This window comes from Rutidosis leptorrhynchoides, chromosome 5 (genome assembly GCF_046630445.1).
Source record: "Rutidosis leptorrhynchoides isolate AG116_Rl617_1_P2 chromosome 5, CSIRO_AGI_Rlap_v1, whole genome shotgun sequence".
NCBI lineage: Eukaryota > Viridiplantae > Streptophyta > Magnoliopsida > Asterales > Asteraceae > Rutidosis > Rutidosis leptorrhynchoides.
Window position 1 is genome coordinate 236,118,126 of NC_092337.1, and position 22,628 is coordinate 236,140,753.

General features: G+C 34.1%; 1 protein-coding gene across 1 annotated transcript; it reads left to right on the forward strand.

Moving 5' to 3' along the window:
* Nucleotides 1-11,211: 11,211 nt before the first annotated feature.
* Nucleotides 11,212-11,753, forward strand: LOC139849382 (histone H4). Its single transcript, XM_071839039.1, has one exon. It carries the CDS (start codon nucleotides 11,263-11,265, stop codon nucleotides 11,572-11,574), a length of 312 nt encoding a protein of 103 aa, XP_071695140.1. The 5' UTR covers nucleotides 11,212-11,262; the 3' UTR covers nucleotides 11,575-11,753.
* Nucleotides 11,754-22,628: the final 10,875 nt, after the last annotated feature.

The following is a 22,628-nucleotide window of genomic DNA, read 5'->3' on the forward strand; positions in this document are numbered from 1 at the left end:
TATAACATACATAACTTAACTATATTAATGCTTTTTATATATACAAAAAGAATACACTTAATGAAATAATGAAAAATATATATATAAGTTAATAATATAAAAGTTAAGTCATTAATACTAAATACATATATATATATATATATATATATATATATATATATATATATATATATATATATATATATATATTTGTTCGATTTCAATTATGTATATTAATAAATATACAAATAATATAGGTTCGTGAATCCGAGGCCAACCCTGCATTGTTCAGTTGTTCAATATAGTCATATGTATTTTTACTACAGAATACATTAGGTAAGTTTCATTACTCCCTTTTTAAATGCTTTTGCAATATATATTTTTGGGACTGAGAATACGTGCGCTGCTTTTATAAATTTTTTACGAAATAGACACAAGTAATCAAAACTACATTATATGGTTGAATGATCGAAGCCGAATATGCCCCTTTTTACTTGGTAACCTAAGAATTAGTAAACCAGTCTACTAATTGACGCGAATCCTAAAGATAGATCTATTGGGCCCAACAAACCCCATCTGTTGTAGCGGATGCTTTAGTACTTCGATGTTGTTTTATCATGTCCGAAGGATTTCCCGGAATGATAGGGGATATTCTTATATGCATCTTGTTAATATCGGTTGCCAGGTGTTCAATCCATATGAATGATATTTTTGTCTCTATGCATGGGACGTATATTTATGAGAACCGCAAATGAAAATCTTGTGGTCTATTAAAATGATGGAAATAATTATTTATGTTAAACTAATGAACTCACCAACCTTTTGGTTGACACTTTAAAGATGTTTATTCTCAGGTATGAAAGAAGTCTTCCGCTATGCAATTGCTCATTTTAAAGATATTACTTGGAGTCATTCATGACATATTTCAAAAGACGTTGCATTCGAGTCGTTGAGTTCATCAAGATTATTATTAAGTCAATTATAGTTAGATATATTATAAAATGGTATGCATGCCGTCCACTTTTGATGTAATGAAAGATTGTCTTTTCAAAAACGAATGCAATGTTTGTAAAATGTATCATATAGAGGTCAAGTACCTCGCGATGTAATCAACTGTTGTGAATCATTTATAGTCGATATGGACTTCGTCCGGATAGATTAAGACGGGTCTCTACAGTTGGTATCAGAGCGGTGGTCTTAGCGAATCAGGTCTCGCATTAGTGTGTCTAACTAATAGTTGTTTAGATGCATTAGTGGGTCTGGACTTCGACCGTGTCTGCATGTCAAAAGTTTTGCTTATCATTTCGTGTCGAAAATTACCTGCTTATCATTCTTAGGGAATCACTTTCTTATCATTCTTAATCTAGACATATCTTACTGCCTGGATTGCATGAATAGTGTATAGACAAAATTCATATTTTAGCGTATCTGCTAATTCATATCTTAGCATATCTGTTAATGTAAACTTTGCCTGACGGCTTCCGTAGATTCCTCTGTAACTTATGGGATTTTAGTATTATATATGCATATGTAAATTATGTATTACAGGGTACTAATCTGTATCCTATAATCTATTTCTTATCAAAAATTCGTCATCTGATCGTACGAGACGAATCCCTCAACCAGTTCGAATTCCTCGGATTTCGACAGCTATTCTGATATGGAGTTTCACCTAAGCTCCGAAAGCAGTGTCACCAAAATAAATCAGCCAATCATCCATCCCCAATTCATCTGATGAGTTCGTAGTCGAATTAAACAATGGAGACGAGAAGAAGGCGATCTTTTCCATCAACCAAATTCATCTCTTGGCGAAGAACCTGAAGCACTTACCGGCGAACCTGTCCGAAACACCATTTTTAGCCTCATTTCCAGAGTAGCTCGACACGATTATATTCTATCCACAATTCTAAACTTTATTCATCCACTCGTTCCGACCAACAATCATCCCGGAATAATGGAAGAAGTCAACGAGCTTCGCGCCCGAGTCGTAGCTTTGGAGAATATGGTGCAAAACATACCAGCTTCGGCAACATCACTGGCACCAACAGTACCATCAGTAACAGCACCCTTACCATCAACAATCCATGCCTCGGCATCTCATTCTATACCTCGAGTATAATCATCGTTATACGTATCGTTCTACATCATTTATCCTTGTTCGACATGGCGATTATGTAATCTCTAAAGTTTTGGAGATTATTCATTCCAGTTCCAATCGAAAATCAGATGAGATTAATATTATATTAACTCATTAAATCCATGATTACATCTGAAGAAAAATATATATGTATATATATTTTCATAAGGATTGTAATTAAAAATTCTTTCGTACAAACTGTTAATGGTGAAAATATTTTAACGGATAGGTAATACCCGAGGAATATTTATATTTCACATTAATAAGTTACACTGTACATTCTTCAAATCTGATTCAACATTCATTTACTATTCTACTTACATCTACAAAGATACGAATCCGTTCACCGCAGAATATCCATTTTCATTCAATTTCATATTTGGATTTTGACCTATCAGAATCCAACAAGTGGCAAAATGAAGAAAAACATTGGACAAAATAAAAATTTGTTAGAAACAAACAAATTAACTATAAGAAATTCTGTTAAGAAACCACGCTAACAAAATCCTAGCTAACTGTTCCTAGCTAACTGTTAATTCCTTATTACATTTTATTTATCGCAATTTATTTATCGCATTTTATTTATTGCAATTTTAATTCTCACAATTTTATTTATCGTCATTTACTTTCTGTTATTTTACGCACTTTAAATATCGGGACACGTATACAAGGTTTTGACATATCATATCGACGCATCTATATATATTATTTGGAATAACCATAGACACTCTATATGCAGTAATGCTGGAGTTAGCTATACAGGGTTGAGGTTGATTCTACAATAATATATAGTTTGAGTTGTGATCGAGTCTGAGACATGCACACGGGTCACGATACATATTAATTAATTCGAATATTATATATTAAACTATATATGAATTATTGGACTGTTAACTGTAGACTATCGACTGTGGACTAATAACATTGGATAATTAAAATGAATTAAAATATTGATTATAACATATGAAACTAAATATTTCTTCAAGTTTGCCACTTGATTTCATCCTAAACCTCATTTGTATCTTGACGATTACAATCCGCTTTCAAACCTTTCATGATTCTTGAAAACACCTCAATCCAGAGGATGAACCAACCGCACTTCATCTACGAAAGGAAAGATTTATGCATATAGTATTGCACCTAAAAAAAAAACTCTCGAAAACTGAGTAAACGTTTAACGCATAGCTGTGCTAATTCCTTTAGAGTTACTATTACCGAAAATAACTTTGCAATCCCTTTCTAAATTAGCCAGTTTTGTCACAGCTCCAGCAAGTCAACTTCGACTTTTCGTTCGAAACAATTTTATTATAACCTTGATATATACGTTGTCTTTTCGTCATCATTACTGAAGAACTGTTTATATCTCACCATATTAGTAGTAAAATTACCAATAACTTCGTTAATCTTTGATTTTTCGAAAAATCATTTGAATCATCGAAACCCTATCATATACTCATCGGCATCTTATAACGAAAATTGCCATACCAATTACTGGGAATCAGCAATCAGTATTTTGAATCTCGCAATGTTTCTACGTCAACAGTTATATGTATACATATAACATTTATCTCTTAGAATTATGATCTTTCATTCTAAAATTCTGAAAAGAACCCAGTCTACAAATCAATACTTCAAATTCTGAAGAAAAAAAAAAGCTGAATACAGCAGCAAAAACTGTACACGACTTTGACAGTCGGAAGTTTGATAATAAAGAATAGTAGGTTGGCAAAGCTCAAAAAAAATTGAAACTGAAAAACGAATTGAGCAAACCAAGAAGGAGGTTGTAGACAAATCACAAAGAATAAATCTGCCTTCAAAGAATTCAAATGATTCAGTATTTACTAAAGTCATTAACGAATACCTTACTCCTGAATCTAAATTCTTGCGGACAAATTTTCTTCATCAACCTTCGAACTTAGATATTCCAAAATATCATCATAAATATCTTCGATATCTCTGAGGATATTTTCATAAATATTCTTGTCCAACATTATTTATCTCTTCCTGCTATCTATGTTACATCATAAAGGAAACTGCTTTAGTTTCTAAATTTCTTTAAAATTCGAGTTTGAATTATGAATGAATTTCTTCATCACAACTTGATTCAAAAATTCTAAGATATCATCGTACCTTTATTTTAAATACCATCGATATATCTGAAGATATTCTTATCTGAAATCATTTATCTCTTCGCGCTATCAGTGTTACATCATATAAGAAACTATTAGTTTCTATATTCTGTAAACTTTTGAGTTTAAACTATGAATGTTTTGAAGTAGTGTTGGGAACTGATGCATGAGTTAGTATAATATAATGACACTTGTTCAACGTGATTATATTACAGTAAGTCATTCTGAGTTTCTAATGAAACTGATGATTCACAGACTCTAACATCATCATGTGTCATGTTACACGACTCTTGTATTCTATTTTAAAACTCTAAAATATCAAGAAAATATTTCTTGATGATTCAGTCTTCTCCCAGGGTATTCTGGTAATTTAACAAATCAAGATCGTGCCATTACCATTTCCTTCTTAGAACATTAACTATGTTCATTCCGAAATTCATATCTACGAATTCTGAACGTTTACTTGCTGTGATTAATGGATAGAAGAGAAAACATAGCATGAAGCTTCGAAATAGTAAGTTTCTATGTTTAGTAAGTTAGTGTTGAACACTAGTGAGTTGTTCTTAATAATTCCACCACTTATTAAGTGTGTAGATGACTAGGTGTTGTTCACTTAGTGAGTGTATGATTACTATAGTCGGGTTTGATATTGTGCACCATACCTAAAAATCTATGCCACCGGCAAGTCACTCGAATGATCTATTATTATCGAGCGGCCCAGGATCTCTTGACCAAAATCTAAGTCTTGGCATTCGAGATCCACAAGCATCCCATAATGGTACCAAGGATCACCCTAGGCCACAAGTAGCGTAGAACTTCAAGTAATCTCACGTTATCGTGAATGACTATTGCAATCGTATGTTATATTCTTATAATATAAGTATTATAATATAAGTAATACATTATAAGTGTTAGTTGTAGTATAAGTGTTAGGTAGTAGTATGTAAGTAGTATTAATTAGATAGGTTTAAATTTGGGTTTTAATTAATTAGAGTAGTTAGGTTTTAATAATTAATTAATGATTAGGGTTTAGTAGTATTAAATAGTGTTTAGGATTTATATAAGTGTAGTGTGTGTATATGTATATATATAGATTATATATTTTTTTTATGTACATATATATAAATCGTATATGTATATGTATATTATGTATATATATTTGTTTCCCTTTTTAACCATTAACAAATCTTTGGTAAATCTTTTAGGGTTTTTAAGATTCAACAAAATTTCTTTTTAAAAAAAAAAATAAAATCGGCCGTATGTATACCTATATATATTTATATATATATTTATATATATATATATATATATATATTTATATATATATATATATATATATATATATATATATATATATATATATATCAAGTATATGTATGTATATTAGCATGCTTGTGTATGTATATATGTGTATAACATTTTATTGTTAACAACATCACAACATAATAATGTTCCAATTAATTAGGGTTTAGAGATCAAACATTATATTATATTATTTTTTTTAGTCGATACATATACATGTATATATGTATGTCGATTGCATATGTATGTATATAATGTTTAGGTTAATTGAACATGATTAATATGAATCAAAACAAGAATTGGATGAACAAATTAAATAGTTAGGTTTATAGTTTTTATACCTTGAAGATGGATGAAGATTAACAAAGAAAAGATGAATATCTCTTGAAGATGAAGATCAAATAACCCGAATAACGAAGAACACGCTTGAAGATCTTGATGAACTTGATGAACTCGATGAACGAGCCCGGAAACAAGAAGTAATTAACCAAAACTTCAAAGTGGTGTGTGTGGTGTGTTCCTTGGCCGAAAACCACAAAGGAGAGGGAGAGGATTTTAGAGATGATTGTAGATGTGATGAATAATGAAAATGAGCTAGCCTTCACCTCCTTTTATAGTTGTAATTGGAAGGATCTAGACCTAGGGATAATATGGGAAAACTTGGTGTAAAAGTCAAGCTTTAGGGTTAGGTTAATGATGGTGATTATGGCCGATTTTTACCAAGGGCAAAAAGGTCTTTTTGCCCTTCCAAAATCACGGCTAGGGTTAGGTTAAAGGAAGTGGAACTTTTTCATTTTAGACCTTGTAGTTTGGTTTGGTTAAAATGGTTCCTTATAAGTTCAAGTTTACATGTTTAAAAGCTTTAAGTTTTGAGTTATTACTTTTTGTTCACGGAAGTTAATAAGCTTTTATTTTCATCTTTTATTAACTTGTCAATTATTGCGCAAGGTTAATTAATATGTTTTATAACTCTTAACACTTAACAATTGTTGATTAAAGTTTAGTCATTAAGTTTTAATTATGTTGTTTGAGCATTTAATATTGGAAAAATATAGAATGGAAAAATGAGGGTCGTTATACCTTGTCTTTCTCAGCCTCAAGCTCTTCAACATTTTTTTACCGTTCAGACATAATCACATTATCAAGGTTGGATTTATCAAAAGTTTTGTAAACCCTCATCTCTTCTTCTGCATAAAACAAACACAAATACAAGCAGAAAATGCATATATAAGAATACATATGACTCGTGTTAACATAATAAAAGAATAACATATTCATAAGGGAGCCTACCATGGCATGCCCATCGTAATGTTGGCATAAACCCATAACGCCAATCGTCACTCATACCGTAGAGGGCAAGAATGGCTTCATAATCAACATATGATCTTTGTGGAAGCTTCAGTGTCTTCCACACTTCTATCATTGTTTCTTCATCCTCAGACAACTCTATGGCCTTACTAACACCAATCCTAGTTTTGTCCCACTTACGGACATTTGCCCATGAATCCTGAATCACCCTCTCATTAACAAATAAAGGGTTCTTTCCAGTTTTTCAAAGAGGATTCCTTCTCACCAGTAAATGATTTCCCTGGTTTGCAGTCAAATGTATACCAGCATTGGCTAACCAAACGTGTTCTAAATAACTCGTGAAAAATTTGAACTTTGGGTTCTCTATTCAAACAGTTACAGTACATCTCAAACAAAATTATTTTTTGTAAGCCAAAAGGATGGATTTGGCTCAAACTTATACCGTAATGGGAAAGAACTCGTTGAAGAAAAACATAAGGGGAATACGCAGGTTTCCTAAAGTTAATTGCAATTGATACAAGGTAATCATCTTTGGGGAGGTTTATTGGCTCTATCGTCTGAAGATGGAACTACTGGATTTAAATGCCTAAGATTTTTATACGCCATACAGAGTTTACTTATCTTTGCTTCTGTTGTACTTGATTGGATCATATTTACATTGCGAGTGTCCTTCTGGAAAGATGTACTGCTAGACTCGGTCATGGTAGTAAGAAAAAAGCAACAAAAACATAGGAGAAAGAAAATCGAATACTAACCTTGCGAAAATAATTGCTATGAACCCTAGATGCAATTGCAAATAATCCTTGAAAGAGTTTGAGAAATTTTAGAAAAGGAAAATTGAAATGTAGACGGGTTATTTATAGTCAAAATTGGTGGAAGATGAAAGGATAAGATTGAGCCACGCATACAGATTAGATCAAATGGGATTAATTTTGAAATTCAAAAAATAAATCAAAATAAATTTAGGGACGTTTTGGGGGCAAAGTCATCATTGGAGGGTGACGTCAAGACATAGCAAAGACAACTACAACAGTTTGTGTCCTCGAGGAAAAAGACATCTTTTATTTTTATAGTTTAATGACTTTATTTTTTGCAAAAATAAAGACATGAAACTGGGAGACTTAACGCATAAAAACATCATTTTCATACAAAAGAAGGGATCGAAAAGCATAAAAGATAGCAATTTCGACAGTTTTTACCATTTATCCGTCCAGCGCTCAGCCAGGCCGCTCAGCGTCATGCGTAAGCCCTGCAGGCAGCTTCTATGCTTAAGCCCTTTAATTAGGCGCGTGAGCGGAACGCAGCCACGTCAACCACGCCAAAGTCGGTTCCGGACATTTCGCATAACAGAATTAATCAGCATTTGACACGTGTATCCCGAGAATTTCGAACATTCTATGCCTATAAGTAGATCCCTTGGGTCACTGCATTTGACATATGAACTTTAGTCAGAGAGAAGTACACTTTCTCTCTCACACAGTTCTTTCTCACTCAAGAACCTTAACCGTTTAGCAATAGAACGCTACACAAATCAATTCCAGATGATCCAAAGACTGATTAAGGCCACCCCACGGATTTCTCATCCATGTTCCGGGTCTGCAGGGATTATTTTTCAAGGGAAAACATCAGTCGGTAACATATCGCTCAACGCTAGGCTGTTATTGTACTGTAATAGTACCTTTCAACCGATATACGGAGAATAGTACCAACAAAACGCTATGTCGGAACTCACCCACCCGATCATTTCTTGGGACAAACATTACAGTCCTGTCGTCCCTCTGGAGAAAACCCCACAGCGAATCCATACAGGCATCGTGTGTGGTAAAACCCTTCAGGTGAGGCCCGAACTCAAGACGGCCGAGACCTCCTAGGCCTATGAAATAGGGGTAACCTCAAGGAAAATATTTTGCAGTTCATGGGGGTCGAGCCCCTGACCTCCCTTCTGGGAAGTCAAGAATACACCAACACCTTGACTTTCTTACATGTAGTGATTATTTATTAATACGGTGGTTATGAAATTGTACAAGAATTTTATGCATCTTAACGACGAGCCTTAATCATAAATCGTTAATTTTCGTATTGTAGTTATAAGCTATTGAAACTGTGCTCAGATATAGAGTGAAATCATTTATCGCGCCAATCGCGGGCAAATTTCCACTCGTTGATAATCAATCATAGTAGTGATAACTAACAAATACACTTACTGTAGGCGTTGATACTAAAAGCTTTAGAGATAAATACCATTGAAATGAAATCATGATTAACTAACAAGTAGGCTAAATGAAACGCCTTCAACTCATAATCGAAAAACGACATTTTTTTTATAAAAAAAAAGCCACAGATGCGGCGCATCTGCTTTAGATGTGGTGCATCAAAAATCGCCTGTGACTGAACCATGGACAATAAGAATACATATGCGGCGCATCTCCATCTGATTGACTAGTTTTCAACTACTTGTGTTTTTTTGACCCGCTTCAATAACTCATTTCGACACCAGTGCAATTAACATAAATGGAACTCGCTTAAACACCAGAAACTATATATAGACACAATTCAACCAACATTTAAACATTGGGCACACACGACCCCGTTTACAACAAAAGGTGGTAATCTTGATCCAAATACACAAAACGACGACACTGACAAAGTATTAGAGCATATGTTTCGGGATCATCAACTCCATAATTGTCAACTATCCAAAAAAATTTAAGCAACACATAAGCATCACGTCAAATCCATAAGCGCTAGCAATCAATCTATCGTATCCACTTTATTCCCCTTCCCCTTCCCCTTATCGGAATTCGAGCCTACAAACTAGTAAACAATAACGGAGTAAGCAAAACTTAATGAGAACAATAAATATATACATGTATGCAACCGTGAATCTCATTCATAATTCTAATATCAACCAAGGACAACTCGTGTCAAAGCTTATATTATTCGTAGGGTTCTAAAGACCTTTTTTCACCTCGCTCTAGGTCTCTAAATTCTCGGGACCAGCCCTGCAACATTAGAGATGTTTGATGAAATGAACTTGAGCTCTTTGATGAAATGAAATACGGAATTTGGAGATAACAACGATGGTATTAGTTTTTGTATGAATCGTTTTAGTCACGGTGGCCTTTGACTTTGTTGTAGAAATGGTATATGAATTATGAAATAAGTTTTGTGTACGTGTGTAAAATTGTTACAGAATAAATGTGTGATAAAGGGAAAAAATTAAGAAAATAAAAAACAAAAATGTTTTAGTAAAATGACAAATATACTCTCATGTGCTAGTCATGTGATGTCACTTACCAGATTAAATTAATGTCTATCTGCGTAAGTGACTAAACATGTGATATTATTATTATTATCCCTATATACTAAAATGCGTGGCCATATCCGTCGTTTCAGTTATATCGAATTGTCGTTTTGAGTTTACGTTCACACTACAACCGGTCCCTCAACTTCGACTTATTTTGCACAACGACCCCTCGAGTTTTCACTTTTTCGGGGGTAGAAAACGTAATTATATTATATAATTTTATTAAAATAAAAGAAACTAATTCCACCCGAATATTTAACTGGCCCCATATTCTCGCTCGGTGCGAGTTAAATTTTTCCGAGACTACCGTTCAACTCGAAAAAATCTGATGAACACAACGCGACTAACTATACGCGAAACGGACATCATTAAAAATACACTAAATAACGGGCCCTATATTCTCGCTCGGTGCGAGTTAAATTTTTCCAAGACCACCGTTCAACTCGAAATAATTTTACGAACACAACGAGACTAACTATACGCGAAACGGACATCGTTAAAAAAATACTAAATATTTCGGGCTGTATTTCATACATATACATACATGTTCAACAAACAACCCAACCTACTAGATATATTAGGTACAAAACAACGTATATCCAAATTCGACCGCGCGTTGAATACAACCGCAGCAACGCGCGGTCGAATTTTTTTCTAGTTTTGAAATAATAGTGACTATTTTCGCAAAAAAACCTCGTTGACTAAACTTTTAAGATTTGACAAACCACATTGACCATCTATTTGGTTAAGTAAAAAAAAAAAAAGGACTAAATAGAAAAGGACAAAAAATTACGATTCACATGTTTATATTTTACTCTAGTTAATTAACGTTAACGTCAATATTAAAAAGTGAAACACATCACACGGATCGCGATCCAAGCTACAAATCCACCGTCCGTTTCACCCTATCCAACGGATGTGTCACCACCTAAAAAACTCTCACCCACTCCTACTTTTTCAGATTCAAATCCCGCCCTTTTATTGAAAACCCACCTGTATATATACCTCAATCAAAATTCCAAATTTTTCATCAACACTCAAATATCCAAAACCCTAAAAATTCAAATTCAAATTCAAATCCAAAATCAAATCTCTCAACAATGTCAGGCCGCGGCAAGGGAGGCAAAGGATTAGGAAAGGGAGGAGCAAAACGACATCGTAAAGTTCTCCGTGATAATATTCAAGGAATCACAAAACCTGCAATTCGAAGGCTAGCTCGTAGAGGTGGTGTGAAGCGTATCAGTGGTCTGATTTATGAAGAGACACGTGGCGTTCTCAAGATCTTTCTAGAAAATGTGATTAGAGATGCTGTTACTTACACCGAGCACGCTCGTAGGAAAACTGTTACTGCTATGGATGTTGTTTATGCCTTGAAACGACAAGGACGCACTCTTTATGGATTTGGAGGTTGATTTTAGGAAATTGTTATTCAGCTTGTTAGACTTGATTGTCGTTCAAGTTAGGTTTATTATGTGTAATTGCGATATTGGAGTATTTTGTTATGGTTGTTATGTGCGAAATTTGATGTAATTTTGCTTTTGAAAGTGTAACAGTTCTCCAATTAGTAATGGTAAATGTGTCTTTTATTCCATCCAAGTTTTTAGTATGATTAATATTAATATTAATATTAATATTGCTACTACATTATGAATATGAATTTGTTCATGAATATTGTAAACTTTGTGTTTTGTTTTTGTACTACTATATCATAAACAATTGTAATGTTAGTTGACTGATGAATGATGTATGATGGCATATTAAGCATCGAGTTTTTAAATTTGTTGATGCTCTATCTGCAAATTCTCTTCTTAATGCATTTTTTATATATAATCATGTCTCACATATTGCAAAAGGCTTGTGGGTATTACACACTTGAGGCTTCAAGTTAAAGGTTTTCATTCATCATCTTCTTCATCATCTTACCACTTTGAAAACAGCCCTCAAACTCACTTGAGGAAGTATTAATCTTATCTTCTCTACTTGTTTTATATGTAAGTATAAAATTCATGACTTGATATTAATATGAAATTTAACATTATGGCTTAACAAATATACTTGTTCTATTAATGCTTCCGCTTGATTTAACTATCTTAAAATTGGTTTTATGATTGTGTAAACTACATGAACATGTCACTTGTTAAATGTTAAATTCCATCAACGGTATCTAGAGCCGAGGTCTATGGATCATGCTTCTTATATTGTCTTTAAACCCACTATATTTGCATTCCAAGTACATGCATGAAAATGGAATACAAAAATTGTCTAGTTTGGGTGGGTATCTAATTTTGGCCGAAAATTTGGAGACCCAAAATGGGTTTTGGGTGATTCCATTTTTTCATATTTTGTTGTATGTTAATGTTCACAATCAATGCCTAGACCTTGTGTTTGTTTGATTGCATGTTTGATGATTATTTATTATTCATTTGGTTTGTAATAATATTTATTCAATTGGTTTGTAATAATATTATTTTGGTTATGTAATTTATTTTATATTTGGTATGTAAAATAGATTAGGTTGTATTTTCATTTTTTAGAAAAAATGTATTAGGATATATTTTTTTTGTAAAAATGAAGATGCAAGATGAAGACAAGGAAGATGCAAGATTAAGTGGGAGATTTGAAATCTCCTACTTTGTGTTATAACCCTTAACGGTGGCATTTGTTTTCGGCTAAACAAATGTCTACCAAATTGGCTTGATTGTGAACATATTTGTTTTTCATGCATGGTTGTTTATTGTATGATTGTAGATTGTATGTTTGTATGTTACAAGTTAATCACACAAGTTAACAACAAGCAAAATGGCAATTTAATTGGTTAAATTAGACATTAATAAACGACATGCAAAACGACAATTAAATTGGTTAAATTAAAAATGGCTAAAAGGACATTAATAAACGGTTATTAAGAACATGATAAAGATCATATATATAAAATGATTTATATCAAGTAATTGGCTTAATTACAAGACATGAAAATGGTTTTTCATAAGTACCATACACTAAATGCATGTTGGTGTATGGCATAGAAGTTTTCTTAAACTAGAAATAATGAAAACTTAAAATCCCTTTCATTAACAAGGCAAACAAGTTAAACGCCATCCTTTTGTGTGACACTTAAAAATATTAGGGAACTCATAATGGGATAAAGGTCACCTAACCGTTATGAGCAAACTAATATGATTAAGGTGAATTTCGCACACTTGTGGGATAAAGGTCACCTAATCACTTGTATGTTAAATTTACACGTTTACACAAATAGGACAACTTGATTTGGGAATCATGAACTTAGGGTCACCGAATCATGAGGAACAAATAGGCGTTGATGGGATAAATATGCCATGCAAAAGGATTGCATGATCCCATAACTTAGAAGTTGCAAAAGGATTGCAATTGTCATATAATGACTACCTAGCTAAATCAAATGACGGGATAAAGGTCACCTAACCGAAAATTGGTTTAACGTTGGATTCTAAAATTTAATAAATATCAATTGGATTTAAAGGGTATTGATTGTTAAATTAAAATTGATACTTAAACAACTTTGTTAAATTTTGTAGATGGCCGCCAATAACAACAACATTCCAAACGCACCAATCAACTTTAACAACCTATCGTTGAGGTCAATCATCGAAAAAGAAAAACTCAACCATACGAACTTCATGGATTGGTTTCGCAATCTAAGAATTGTCCTCAAACTAGAGGATGGGGCGTATGTGTTGGAAGACCCCATTCCCGATCAACTGGATGAGGATGATACGGAAGGCATGGCTTATTGGGAGAAATATTGCACCGATTCGTTGCAAGTTTCTTGCCTCATGCTTGGGACTATGATACCCGAACTCCAAAAGGATTTTGAGCATCATAGTGCATATGACATGATCACACAATTGAAGGAGATGTTCCTTTAACAAGCTCGTGTCGAGCGCTTCGAAACGGTTCGAGCACTTCTTGCATGTCGGATGGACGACTCCCAATCCGTTTCATCTTATGTCCTTAAGATGAAAAGCCTAATCGATCGAGCAAACCGTCTAAATTGCAACATGTCTAATGAATTAGCCACGGACCTTATTCTCAACTCATTGTCAAAAAAGTTTGACACATTTGTAATGAATTACAACATGAAAGGTTGGGATAAAAGCATTGGCGAATTACATGCCATGCTTAAGATGGCAGAAGCAAGCATGGGTAAAAGGGCTTCACCCATGTTTACGATCAATGAAGGCGGGTCCAAAAATAATAACACTTCTAAGCCGAAGGCGGCTAAGAGGAAAGGACCCGCCTACCAAGGCAAGGGCAAGGGAAAGAGAAATATGGTTACCCCAACCAACAAGAACAAAAAGCAAAAGGTTGCCGATAAAGCTAACCCCAAGGAAGATCCGTGCTTTGGTTGCGGTGAGATGGGTCACTGGAAACGCAACTACCCAATCTACCTTAAGGAGTTGAAAGAAAAGAGGGATGCAGGGCAAACCTCAGGTAATGTATATATGGTATACATTGAGCTTAGTATTACTTCTTCTAATACATGGGTATTAGACACAGGATGTGGAACTCATATTTGCAATTCTTTGCAGGGGTTCAAAAGAAGTAATCAAGATGCGGGAACAACAAGTCTCTTCATGGGTAATGGAGCAAGGGTGCAAGTGAAAGCTCAAGGAGACTTTGTTTTAAAGCTTCCAAGTGGTTTGGAGCTTATTTTGAAAAATGTTTTGTATGCACCCGATTTATCTCGAAACATTATTTCTGTATCCCGTTTGAAACAATGTGATTTTAATCTTAATTTCATTAATGATGATATCCATGTTTCTTTAGATAATGTGTTCTATTTCAAGGCTTCGCCTTCGAATGATATTTATGAATTGGTTCATGATGACACATCATACAAATAGCTCAATGTTCCATGCAAACACCAAGAAACTCAAAAGGGATTTGAGTGATTCCTACTTATGGCATTGTCGCCTTGGTCACATAAACAAGAATCGAATGCATACACTTCAAAAGAATGGACTTTTAAAATCAAATGAACTAGACTTGTTTGATATATGTGAATCTTGTTTACAAGGCAAAATGACTAAAGCACCTTTCAAAGGGACCTATGAAAGGGCTAAGGACTTATTGGGATTAATACATTCGGATGTATGTGGACCTTTTAAGCCCATGACTAGGAAAGGTGAAAGATAATTCGGCACTTTCATTGGTGACTTCAGTCGTTTCAGAAACGTCTACTTGTTAAGACACAAGGACGAAACTTTTGAAGCATTCAAAGAGTATCAAAATGAATTACAAAATCAACTCAATAAGACAATCAAGGTACTTCGTACCGATAGAGGAGGTGAATATCTAAGCAATGCTTTCCAAGATCATCTTAAAGGTTGTGGGATTATCTCGCAACTCACTCCTCCTGGAACACCCCAACTAAATGGAGTTTCTGAAAGGAGGAACCGAACCCTAATGGATATGGTTCGATCTATGATGGCAAGAAGCTCGTTATCTCTATCATTTTGGGGTTATTATCTATGCTCCGCGACTCATATTCTAAATGTGGCCCAACCAAGAAAGTGGAACGAACTTCTCATGAGATGTGGTTTGGAAAACCTCCATCTCTATCATACTTAAAGGTATGGGGATGTGAAGCTTATCCTAAGCGTTACGTCCCTAATAAGTTGAATGCTCGATCCACGAAGTGTATCTTCATAGGATATCCCAAGGATGATATGGGATACTATTTCTATGATCCAACCGAGCAAAATGTATTTGTTGCTCGAAAGGCTGAATTCCTTGAAACTAAGTTTCTAATGGAAGGAAATAGTGAAAGGAAGATAGATCTTAAATAGGTTCAAGATCAAGTAGATGATACACAATTGGTTGACACTAGCACTCAACATGAAAATGTTGAGAATGATCAAATGGATGATCAAAATACACAAGACGTTCGCAGATCTGGTAGGATTAGTAATCCTCCTGAGAGATATGGGTTTCTCATGGAGGGTTACTATGTGGTTGATTTGGATGAACCAACAAACTACCAAGATGCTTTATCAAGGATTGATAAAGATAAATGGCAGGAAGCCATGAACGCTGAGATGCAATCCATGTATGATAACCAAGTTTGGGAACTTGTTGCGCAACCTCCTGGCTCTAGGCTAGTTGATTGTAAATGGCTTTTCAAAATGAAAACCGACATACATGGAAACTTGGATACATATAAAGCTAGACTTGTAGTAAAAGGTTTCACTCAAACTCAAGGGGTTGACTATGATGAAACTTTTTTGCATGTGGCAATGCTAAAGTCTATTAAGATATTACTTGCCATTGCTGCTCATTATGATTATGAAATAAGGCAAATGGATGTCAAGACCGCTTTTCTAAATGGACATCTTGATGAAGATGTCTATATGGTTCAGCCTAAAGGTTTTGTTGATCTGAAGTGTTCTAAAAAGGTATGCAAGTTAAAGAAGTCAATCTACGTATTGAAACAAGCATCTAGAATGTGGAATCATCGTTTTAATGAGGAGGCCAAGAAATTTGGATTCATTAAAAATGGTGATGAAGCTTGTGTATACAAGAAAGCTAGTGGAGCACAATCATGTTCCTTGTACTATATGTGGATGATATATTGTTATTTGGAAACGATATTCCGGCAATGCAATGTGTTAAAACTTGGCTAAGTAAATGCTTCTCCATTAAGGATCTTGGAGAAGCACAATACGTTTTGGGGATTGGGATCTACATGGATAGATCCAAGAAACTGATAGGTTTGAATCAAAGTGCATACATTGAAAAGATCTTGAAAAGGTTCAAGATGGAGAACTCTAAGAAAGGTTTGGTACCTATTCAAAAGGGAACACTTCTCAGTTCATCTCAGTGCCCTACCACGAAAGATGAACAGGAGAGAATGAAGAAAGTCCCATATGCATCTGCCATTGGGTCAATCATGTATGCAATGATATGCACTAGACTGGATGTGTCATGCGCTCTTAGCCTGACAAGTAAATACCAGAATAACCCAGAAAACAGTCATTGGATTGCTGTCAAAAGTATATTGAAATACCTTAGAAGGACTAAGGATATGTTTATGATATATGGGTCTGGTGAGGAGGAACTCGCTGTAAAAGGTTACGTGGATGCGAGTTTCCAAACTGATCGAGATGATTCTCGATCACAATCCGGTTATGTCTTCACACTAAATGGAGGTGCAGTCTCTTGGAAGAGTTAAAAAATGGATGTTGTTGCTTTATCCACTACAGAGTCGGAGTACATCGCCGTATCATTGCTTTATCCACTCAGGAAGCTGCATGGATGAAGAAATTCATCGACGACTTAGGAGTAGTCCCTTCCATTCATGTCACGACCCTACTTTTTCCGTTATCTTTTACCGTAAATTATTTAACGACCGTTAACTGTTAATTGTGTTACGTCATTTCATGACCTATATTATTATTTTAGTAATAATATATTAATTATTATGTGTTATGTGAATATATGTATTCATATTTTAAATCGTACGTTTATACGAATCGCGGATTTCTATCCGGCGAATCTTTTCGGTTTTTAAACCAACGGACGCGTTTTTGGGATATTTAGATCCTATTTATTTTAAATATGATATTTTAAGGTCATATAATTATATAGTGTATTTATATTTATTTTTCGTCGCGCGTTTGTTATCTTTTCGAATTTTTAATCGCGTAAGTGCGTTTTCGCGTTTCGGGTTTCGTTCGGGCATTCGGGCCACAAGGTTTCTTCTGTGACGACTCCGTCAAAGCACTTAACGGCTCCGTCACTTGGTCCCACAGCTTGATCGAAACTCTATATGAATTTAATAAAACAACCTTGCATTCTTTATTTAAAAATGATTTCCTATAAAGGAAATCTACTAAAATGTATAAGTTTAGAAAAACTATACAATAATACTTTAACCAAAAGTTGACCAAAACAAAGTCAACAAACAACCACTATTTAATGTAACAAAATAGAATGCAAGTTAATGTTTAACAAAAGCTGCCATCATAAAAATGCAGACTCTCTAAGCACAGCGGAAGCAGTCAATCATAAACCTGAGAATAAAACATGCGAGTAACTGTCAACAAAAATGTTGAGTGAATTATAGGTTTAATATTGCAAACAATATTTAATTTAAACAATAAAAATTTATGTTTGAAAACATAAAACTCCTTTTAAACCACCAAATTATATGCTAGAAAACATATAATAAAACATCATTCCATTTTCCGTGAGCCACCTGGTAACCACTTAACCCTTTATTTACCCTTGCCAAACACAATAAATAATATACACCGAACAAGTGTATCTTCAACTAAATACGAAGTACTAAACATTCCGATTATAAATTGCTAGCGCGACTAGCTCGAAATGGGGTTGTCAAACCCGATAGATCTATCCGTAGGATTCGCGTTCACCGGTAGAAACCAATGATTACAGTTACCAGACTAGGGAATATTTTTGTTCAACTCACAATGAATAATTTAAACCAACTTCCACTTGTCCAAAATATAAAATAAATTGCATGTATTCTCATCCCAAAAGATTTAAATAGAAAAATGGGACTATAACTCACCTTAAATAGCAACTGAAGAAATCTCACAAACAAGCGAACAGCAAGTAAAGTAAAGTGATCAAGAAAGATCACAACGCCGACCTATAAATAAAGCAGGTCGAAATAAATAACTAACTTAGGTCAAGTCTTAGTATGATAGCTATTGTACATGTTGCAAGTAGACATAGAACATTACTCAGCAAGCATCGGTTTGATTGGAACAGCATAAGGACACACACTTTCTATTTTTAGAAAGTTTCTATTTTTAGCAGGTTTCCATTTTTGGAAAGTTTTCTATTTTAGGAAAGTTTCTATTTTTGGAAAGTTTTGAAGTTCGGAAAGTTTCCTTATTTAGAAAGTCAACAGAAGTCAACTGAAAGCCAAAGTCAACCGAAAGTCAACTCAAAAGTCAACCTTGGTCAAACATAGTCAACATTAATTTTAAAAGTGTAAGTTATAATAATAACATAGGTTATAATGTTTATTAAAGTCAAAAGTGTAAAGTTATGTCATAACATAAGTTTAATTAAATAAAATGAATTATTAAAGTTAATATAAGTTGAAATGTTATAATTAGTATAACATAAGTATTTAATTAATTAATTAAATATTAATCATTATATAAGTTTTATTAATAATGAATTTTAATTCATATCATAAGTATTATAAATTAATAATGAATTATTAATTATATCATAAGTTTCTAATTAAAATTATTAAATCATAAGTATTTAATAATTAAATCATAATTAAATAATAATTAAGTCTTACAATAATTAAATAATTATTTAATCTTTATTATAAGTCTTATAATAATTTCTCAAAAATAAATTTAATACTTATCATAAGTATTTTTCTTTAATAATAAAAGTATTATTAATCATAAGTTTAATTAAAATGTTAATTAAATCATAATTAATAATTAAATGATATAATAAATATTTATATCATAAGTCTTAAATAATAATAATTACTTCTTTTATCATAATTAATTTATTAATAATGAAAGCCATTCATTTTAACATAAGTTTAATCATTAACCATAAGTTTTAAGTTTACAAGTTCGCCGGGTCGTATCTTGAGCCCCGGGTGTCGGTTTCGGGCAAGCCACATATGTAACTTCACCTACTCAAACCACCCGACACATTTATGAACTCAAGAACACTCCAAGAACAGTCCCTAGGTCGTGGATATCAGCCATGACATCAATTGGGAAAAACATTTTACTCAAAACAGTAATTCGGGCAAAACGGGTGAACCGTGGCTCGGATTTAGGTGACCCGAGCATGAATATTCGTCTCACCATCAGTCCTAACCAAATGAGGCACCCTAAAGACACCAAGGATGGTCACAAAGTCGGACCCAACCTTGTTCATGCCAAGAACACCTTTCAATCTTTAACAAAAACCAAATTAAGTATATCTAGGGCTCCGGGAATCGAAACGACATGAATCCGGAGTCTAAAATTAATGTCTTGATGAGAGGAACTCATTTATGTACTTTATTTTAACATTCATATCAGTTATATTGTCAGAATATACGAATCAAACTGCTGTCCAAAATTTACAAACCGAAAACATGAACAAACGAGTAATTCTACGCATTCAAACAACAATACACTAACTTATACACATCATACTAATCATATAACATCAAAATACAGAAATATAAATAAATATGGAAAGTTCTAGGGTTAGGGTTTATACCCTAATCGAGAATCAAAGTATGTAATCGCGTAGAGAACGAAGAGAGGAACACGTTTATGTAGATGATCTCTTGATCCAAGTTAGCTTTTTGATGAAGATGGTGGTTTATGGTGGTGATGGTGACGGCACAAAGAGGGAGGAGAGGAGAGGGTGAGAGCAAAAATTGGATTTTAGGTTTAGGCTTCTAATTTGTGAAATAAAAATAAAATAAGAAAAATGGAAAAGCAAGGGAGTGCTCCCCCTCCCTAATTCGGCCGAATTCTTTAGTGGGGTGGGCCCCACTTGGTCCATCTCACTTAAATGTAATTTCCTGATGGCCCGAAAGCCCGAACGAAACCCGAAACGCGAAAACGCACTTACGCGATTAAAAATCCGGAAAGATAATAAACGCGCGACAAAAAAATAAATATAAATACCCTATATAATTATATGACCTTAAAATATCATATTTAAAATAATTAGGATTTAAATATCCCAAAAACGCGACCGTTGGTTTGAAAACCGAAAAGATTCGCTGGACAGAAATCCGCGACACGTAGAAACGTACGATTTAAAATATGAATACAAATATTCATTTAACACATAATAATTAATATATTATTACAAAAATAATAATATAGGTCATAGAAATGACGTGGCACGAATAACAGTTAACGGTCGTTAAATAATTAACGGTAAAAGATAACGGAAAAAGTAGGGTCGTTACATCTTCCATTTATCAACTTGGCCCACCATGGGGCCCACCCCATCCCAATTTCGGCCGAAACCAAGGGGGAGGGAGAATACTCCCCATATTTCTTTTTTTTGGCAATTTATTTTATCACTTCCTCATTTATCTAAACCTAAATTCTATTTTGCTCTCTTCTCCTCTTCCCTTGTCCCCTAACCATCACCTACCACCACCATAACATCATCATCTTCATCAATTTTCATAGCTTGGATCAAGGATTGTTATACATCAACGCGTTCCTCGTTCCGTTCTCTACGCGATTATACTTCTTGTTTCTTGATTAGGGTCGGCGTTGTGATCATTCCTGATCACTGTACTACATTTGTTGTTCGCTTAATTGTGTTGGTTACTTCATTACTTTAAGGTGAGTTATAGTCCCGTTTTTACATACTTTTCAAAGTATATTTTTGGGATGTGATTACATGCATTTTATTTCACGTTTAGACACAAGTGACAATTAAATTTAAATTATTCATTGTGAGTTGGACAAAAATATTCCCTAGTCTGGTAACTGTAATCATTGGTTTCTACCGGTGAACGCGAATCCTACGGATAGATCTATCGGGTTTGACAACCCCATTTCGAGCTAGTTGCGCTAGCAATTTATAATCGGAATGTTTAGTACTTCGTATTTTGTTGTCGAAACACTGTCCAGTGTAAATTTTTATTGTGTTTGGCAAGGGTAAATAAAGGGTTAAGTGGTTACCAGGTGGCTCATTGATAATGGAATAATGTTTAATGTTTTCTAACATTTTTAAATCTTGTGGTCTAAAGTTTATTCAATTATTTAAACCTATAATTCACTCAACCTTTGTGTTGACAGTTTACTCGCATGTTTTCACAGGTACTTGAGTTTATGTGATGCTTCCGCTGTGTTTAAAAGAGCCTGCATGCATTTGGGCAGATTTTTATGAAACAATTTATGAAACTTTGGCTTGCATTCGGTTTTTGAATAATTAATACTTGTGGGTTGTTGACAATGTTTTGTGTCAACTTTGGATTATTAATATGTTGGGTTACTTTTAACTACATATTTTGGTATGCTTTCCTTTTTGGGAAACTTTTGAAATAAAAGAATGCAATGTCGTTTGTTAAATTCATTTAAGTTCGATCAAGCTGCGGGACCAAGTGACGGAGCCGTTAAGTGTTTTGACGGGGCCATCACAGTTGGTATCAGAGCTCTGGTTGTAGGGAACTAGGCGGTCTTAATGTGGTCAACCCGTGGTTCTTAGGGTGCATTAGAGTCTAGTCTACAGCCCGACCCTTTTGCTATAGCATTATTATGCCTTTCATTTTGGATGTGTTATATCATTAGCATTTACATCTTTTGGTATGTGGTTTGCGTTTTTAGTGTTTGCAGATGTCGGCTTCGAGCGATAACTCAGTTGCTGCTCCTGCTCCTCCGGCTGCTGCCAGATGCCGTGCTGATCAACCGGAGATCGATGATCCTGTTCACTACTACTTTTCCACCCTTAC

Coding starts and splice junctions, on each gene's coding strand:
- LOC139849382 (XM_071839039.1), top strand. CDS start 11,263: ATGTCAGGCCGCGGCAAGGGAGGCAAAGGATTAGGAAAGGGAGGAGCA.